Source organism: Nyctereutes procyonoides, unplaced genomic scaffold, assembly GCF_905146905.1.
Source record: "Nyctereutes procyonoides isolate TBG_1078 unplaced genomic scaffold, NYPRO_anot_genome, whole genome shotgun sequence".
Taxonomy (NCBI): domain Eukaryota; kingdom Metazoa; phylum Chordata; class Mammalia; order Carnivora; family Canidae; genus Nyctereutes; species Nyctereutes procyonoides.
Genome location: NW_026575049.1, coordinates 55,846,171 through 55,853,142, shown reverse-complemented (window position 1 = coordinate 55,853,142; position 6,972 = coordinate 55,846,171). Strand labels below are relative to the sequence as shown.

Here is a 6,972-nt window from a genome sequence, read left to right as displayed (position 1 = left end):
TAAGAACACTAAAACCTATAGGTATGGAAAACTAATCCAGGGGTGGGGTGCATGGGTAGCTCAGTCAGTTAAGCAACTGACTCTTGGTTTCAACTCAGGACTCTTGGATGGTGAGATTGAGCTCCCCATTGGGCTCCATGCTCAGCACAGAGTCTGCTTGAAATTCTCTCCCCCTCTGCCCACCTCCTACTCACACTCTCTCTCTAAAGTAAGTAAGCAAATAAAATCTTAAAAATTTTTAAAATAATTTATTTATTCATGACACACACACACACACACACACACACACACACACACACACAGGCAGAGACATAGGCAGAGGGAGAAGGAGGCTCCCTGCAAGGAAGCCTGATGAGGGACTGGATCCCAGGACCCAGGATCATGACCTGAGCCAAAGGCAGGTATTCAACCACTGAGCCACCCAGGCATCCCCTATAATTTTTTTAAATTTTTTTAAATTTTTATTGACTTATGATAGTCACACACACACACACAGAGAGTCAGAGACACAGGCAGAGGGAGAAGCAGGCTCCATGCACCGGGAGCCCGACGTGGGATTCGATCCCGGGTCTCCAGGATCGCACCCTGGGCCAAAGGCAGGAGCCAAACCGCTGCGCCACCCAGGGATCCCATAATTTTTTTTTTAATTAAAAAAAAGGGGGTGGATCAGATGGTTAAGCATCTGCCTACAGCGCCGGTCCTGATCTAAAGATCCTGAGATCAAGCCCCGTGTCAGGCTCCTGGCTCAGTGGGGAGCCTGCCTCTCCCCCTGCTCATGCTCTCTCTGTCTTGAATGAATAAGTAAAAAATCTTAAAAAAAAAAAAAAAAAGGGCAGCCCAGGTGGCTCAGCGGCTTAAGTGCTACCTTCAGCCCAGGGCCTGACCCTGGAGACCCGGGATCAAGTCCCACATCGGGCTCCCTGTATGGAGCCTGCTTCTCCCTCTGCCTGTGTCTCTGCCTCTCTCTGTGTGTCTCTCATGAATAAATAAATAAAATATTTTTTAAAAAATTAAAAACTAATCTGGGGGAAGATGACTCCTGGTTTCTTTGACCAACTATTAACATTTCAAATCTATGGGTTATATTTAGAACTCTGATAGAATTATTAAATGAGTAAATTATGGGACACCTGGGTGGCTTGGTTGGTTCAGTGTCTCTTAGTTTTGGCTTGGGTGCCCTGATCTCAGGCTTGTGGGATCAAGCCCTGCATTGGGGCTCTGTGCTCAGTGGGGTGGTGCTTGAGGTTCTCTCTCTTTCCCTTTCCCTCTGCCCCTCCCCCACTTGTGCTCACTTGCTCTCTCTCTAAAATAAATCTTAAAAAAAAAAAGAATTCTTAAATGAGTAAATCAGGTTTTACTGCTATTAAGGACTACTGGTGACTAGCAAGCTCGTGTTTTAATTGAGGACAGGGAAGCTGTTCTAACAAAGTTTGCTATTTTTTGCTTTTTTTTTTTTTGGCTATATTTTGAGTGAATTTAGGGAATAGAGTAGATTTGACTAATTGGGTTTTCAACTCTCAGTTGCTGGACTCTCAAGGAAGTTTGAAAAAATATATTATTTTTGGTGGTAGAGCACTTTTGTTTTTTAATTGAAATATACCTAACACACAATGTGGCATTGATTTCAGGTGTGCAGCATAATGATCTGGCAACTGTATGCATTTTGTTATGCCCACCACAAGCATGGCTTCACCAGTCACCATACGATGCTATTATGCCATTGACCATATTTCCCTTTTATCCTGTGACTTATTCTATAGCTGGAAGCCTATACCTCCCAATCCCGTTAGTTTGACCTTTAATATTACATATTTAGAAAATCAAAATTATATATTTAGAAAATTAAAATGTTTGTGCTATACAAGGAACTATTTTTTCTTAAATTCAAGGCAAAGTACAATTGTAGTCTATTGAAAGGTACCGGAAAGCAATTTAATAGACTTGAAATACATAGTGTTGTACAGGATTAGACGAGATGTTTAGTATTATTTTATAGTCTCATCAATGTCTCCCATAGTTGAGACAGTTACCATTTCCTTTTTGTTTTCTTTTCGGTTACCATTTCCATAAGTAGTTCTGCTAGACTTACTTGCTTTTGGTGAACACTCTTTGTTTCAAATGTAAAGAAGACTAAAATGCTTAAAAATTTACAAATAAGTATGGACACAGAACACTGTAAGCCCTATATTTCATTTGTTAGTAATTTTGCCTTTCTTTTGAGTTTTGAGGGGTAGGGACTTTATTTTCTTTGTTAAAGAATGGAATTCCAGTAGTCTTCACACTGGAGTTTCTTCTAACTGCTGGCGAGGAAAGCATGCTCATTCTTTGTGGCACTGCAAAAAAAAAAAAAAACATTAAAAAAACCCCGTTATTTCTTCTGGAGAAGGCTTGCGAGCTACTCAGAGCACAGTGATTGAAGCCATGGCAGGTGAGAGTAACCTGTTAACCTCTCACCTTAATTCTGGTTGGTTATATACCTAATAATATGTGGTCTTTTTTTCTTTAAAATTTTTACTTATTTGACAGAGAGAGAGAGAGAGAGAGAGCGAGAGAGCACAAGCAGGGGGAGCAGCAGAGGGAGAGGGAGAAGCAGGCTCCCCGTTGAGCAGGGAGCCCGAGCTCCATCCTAGGACCCTGGGATCATGACCTGAAGCCAAGGCAGGTGCTTAACTGACTGAGCCACCCAGGTGCCCCTGATGTGTGGTCTTGATGCTAGTATTTAAAGTGACAATTCCATTTTCTGAAAAGTGATGGGGACATTAATTTAATCTACAATGCTGCATATGGTGGAGGTAAATAATGACGGTATCTCCATCACTTCCTCTACACACATGCTTACCCTTCCTTGAGTTGTTGGCAATTTTTACACATAACCTGATTCATGAATGACTCTCTACTAGTATTGGTCCACCCACTAAATATTAAATAAAAATAAAAGCTTAATTCCTTGTTCACAGATGAAATTTTATACAATCTCTAGTACTTTTTCCCTATAATGCATTGGATCATCTTACCTGGTTGTACAATTTACTTTAAGACTATTGGCATATGAAACAAAGCGTGTCGTTGGTTATGTGGTTGACCGTGGTTTCTCTACTACCCCTGCCAAACAACTGAAAAAAAAGAAATGGAGAAATGGATTTTCTCTTAGGCCATGTGACCATGGCAACATATTTTGAAAAGTTTTACTTCAACAACTTACAGTAGGAAGGGAATTTATTTATTTAAATATTTTTACTTATTAATCTATGACAGACACACACACACACAGAGGCAGAGACACAGGCAGAGGGAGAAGCAGGTTCCATGCAGGGAGCCCGATGTGGGACTTGATCCCGGGTCTCCAGAATTAGGCCCTGGGCTGAAGGCGGCACTAAGCCGCTGAGCCACCCAGGCTGCCCTGCCCTAGGAATTAATTAATTAATTAATTTCTGAGAATACACAGAGAGGAGAGAGAGAAGCAGAGACACAGGCAGAGGGAGAAGCAGGCACCATGCAAGGAGCCTGACATGGGACTCAATCCTGGGTCTCCAGGATCAGGCCCTGGGCCGAAGGCGGCGCTAAACCGCTGAGCCACACGGGCTGCCCAGGAAGGGAATTTAAATAAGATCCTAGGATAGCTGATATTTTCATTTGAAACTGTGATTGCATATCCTATTTATTAAAAATTTAAGTCTTGATTTTCATTTTCCTGTTTAGCTTAAGCCCTTTTAATGTTAGATATTTGGTGCTAGTAGGTCAACAATTTGGCCTGATTATAGACTAGGAAATTTAAGAATGGTCAGAAATCAGGTCAGGCCTTTATCAGACTGAGAAGTGTTGTTCACCAGGGGACTGTACACAAAGCTTACTCTTCAGGTAACAGATAATTTGTTGCCCTTTTTTGCCAACGTTCCTGTAATCAGGGACCAAGGGTATAAACTAGAGCTGGGCATAGGCCCCATCTAGTGGTGACTCAAAGAAAAGCAGATAGAGACAAAAAGAAAAGTCTTGTCTCAATCTTCCTGTAAAGAGGAGCTACTAATTATTTCCCTGAAACACAAATCAGGAGAGTTAGAATGTGTGAAATTTTTAAAAGCAAAGTTCCTAAGTCAGTGATTCTCATTGGAGAATATATTTAAAATAAAGAGGATCACTCGGGAAGCACATTTAAAGTGCAGATTATACTCTGCCCTAAAGGATCTGATTAAGTAGGTCTGGGATAGCACCCACCTGAACAGACTTCTCTAAGTGCATGAGGCATATTACAGCTGAGCCCGTTCCCCTCCCTTTTAGGAACTCAGCTACTTCTACAGAAGAGTGGCAGTGCAGAGAGGCGGCCACACACAATACAGAGAGCACATGAGATTTCCTAGACCACTGATAAGGGAACTAAGATTTAGAAGGAACAAGGGAGGTAGCTGGCCTACCCCTTACTTCAAAGAAGTTGAAGCTGTTAGCCCAATAGAAAGCAGACTTTTTATTTTGAAATAATTGCCACCTTTTTTTTCTTTTAAAGATTTTATTTACTCATTCATGAGAGACACAGAGAGAGGCAGAGACATAGGCAGAGGAAGAAGCAGGCTCCCTGCAGGGAACCCAATGTGGGACTTGGTCCCGGGACTCCAGGACCATGCCCTGGGCCAAGAGCAGGTGCTCAACCACTGAGCCACCCAGGCATCCCACAACCTCTCTTTTTAAGAATCTTCTGTGGTAAAGTATCCAATACAGGTTTTTAGATTTCCTTCCTCCCTTTTAAGAGAAGAATTTGACCTAAATATTCTAAAAGTGTCCTCTGGCACTAATCTTTCCCAATTCTCCCTCCCTTCTTATACCTACCTATAATCTAAATGTAATTCTGTTTGTCTTAATTCATTGATATAAGAAGTATGATTTTATAATTAAATATATATATATTTTTTTAGAGAACATGCAAGGGGGGAAGGGAGAGGGAATTCTTTTTTTAAAGATTTACTAATTTTAGAGAGAAAAAGACTGTGTGCACGTGTGGGGGGCAGAGGTAGGGGCTCAATCCCATGACCCTGAGATCAAGATCTGAGCAGAAATTAAGGACTGGATGGATAATCAACTGACTGAGCTATCCAGGTACCTCTAAAGAAATAAATTTTAATGGCTTTGGTCTCTGATCTCATTATATTAATAGGAGACGAGGGCAATAAATTAACTCTTACTGGGAACCTGGTGTCTACTACTGGGCCTCGGCTTTTACTTACAGTGAAGTTAACATACTGCTACGACTACCTTCTGAGGTAAGCAGTCTCTCTACCAAAGAGGACATGAGGCTCAAAGAGGTTAATGGCTCTATGTAAGATCACACAACAAGGAAGTTAGAGTTCCTGGACTTTGGTTTGAACACAAAGTCTGTGCTCTTTCTGTATGTGCTGCTTTGTCCTAAAATTTGTAAACAGCTCTCTAATAATCAACTGCATTAACCATTTATCAAACTAAACTATCTTTGGCCAGAACTACTGAAAAGGAGGAAAAGTAAAGGATTTTATAGCTACTTTTCTGTCCTTACCTAGATATATATGTACATCTAAAGTAAAACAGGATAATACAACACGATAATGGAGAAAATAAAGGAGATGAATAATCTGCCATTGACTACATGACAACACTGCTTGTGAACATTTTATTCACTTTAAAATAAATATTGTGCTGCAAAACTGTCCAGAACTAAAATCTGTAGTATACAGTAGGCAAGTACAAAGGATGGCCAGCACAGTGTGTTTTGTTGGAGTAAACCATTCCTAGTCAAAAGAATCTTCTGTCTATACCAGGTACATACCTTGGAGGAAGACACATTCATGTCAAGGAGAAAGAAATAGATAAAAGTTCCAAGAGAGAAACAATCTATTACAAATAAGAGTTTCTTGAGGTTAACAGAAGTGAAGAAAACTTAAATGTTGTGAGGCTCTACTACGTGCCCAGTTTCTAGCTTAACACCTGGTAGAGAGCAGTTGCTAAATAAAAATTTGTTGAAAGGAATTCAGGCACTAGAATTTACATATTTTACATGGTCTCCCATTTAAACAACCTCCTATCAATTTCTTTCTTCATTATCTTTAGTTCATTAACTAGTTATATATACTATAATTTACATAATACATCTATTATTTAAAAACTTTCAATAGGTACAATTATGACATTTCATTAGGCTGGACTCTAAACTGCTTGGATGAGATTTATTTTTGGAATTACATTATCCAAGCAAAAAACACAATCAGTTCATAAGACACAACAAAAATGAAAGAAGTGAGACAACTATCTGCCTTAGAAGTTTATCAATAACCTCTTATATACACATATATATTCACAAAGTGGTTGAGAGTCCTTTTATACGATCCTTTAGATGAGGTCCAATGGCTGACAACTCTACAATGAGACACGTGGTCAGACAGAAATCATGAGTGTCAATGATCTTTTCTTACTCCAAACTTTATTATCCTTTAGTTGGGGAGAGAAAGAAGTCCATTTTCATCTGCTGTATCTAATATTTTACAGATCACTGGAGATTCAACCTGAAGAACAAAAACAATAAAGCCATTAAAAAATTGCAAAACTGAATACATTCTTTATTCAGTATTCTTCTCTATGAATACATGTATATACATCTGGTAAATGTATATTCACAAAAATATAAACACTTTCCAAAATTGATGGATAATATCAACCCATAAATGGGTCAGTGGACTGTGACCAGAAAAAATACAGAGAAAGCCATTCTGTTAGGCATTACTTAACCAAAGGCATGACCATAAAGTTTCTGGAAAGAAACACAGGATAATACTTTCATGACTTTGGGATGGCAACATTCTTAGAACAAAATAAAGCATTAGCTATAAAAGGGAAAACCTGATGTAATAAACTTTATCAAATAAACTTTTACTCATCAAAAGACATTAGGCAAATAAATGGGTAAGCCACAGATTGAGGAAAAAAATATGCACTATAAATACAAAGAACTCATAT

General features: G+C 39.3%; 1 protein-coding gene across 6 annotated transcripts in view; it reads right to left on the bottom strand.

Annotated features, from left to right (window-relative positions):
- Positions 1-1,922: 1,922 nt before the first annotated feature.
- Positions 1,923-6,972, bottom strand: part of ERLEC1 (endoplasmic reticulum lectin 1) — a 31,799-nt gene continuing 26,749 nt past the window's right edge. For 4 of the 6 annotated variants that reach the window (XM_055329168.1, XM_055329170.1, XM_055329172.1 and 1 more), the window contains one exon: positions 5,614-6,521. In XM_055329168.1, coding sequence (XP_055185143.1) covers positions 6,450-6,521 — 72 coding nt within the window. In that variant the 3' untranslated portion in view covers positions 5,614-6,449. Of the gene's footprint in view, positions 2,334-3,014; positions 3,114-5,613; positions 6,522-6,972 lie in introns of those variants that run through there. The other 2 variants (XR_008664952.1, XM_055329169.1) reach the window with 2 other exon arrangements.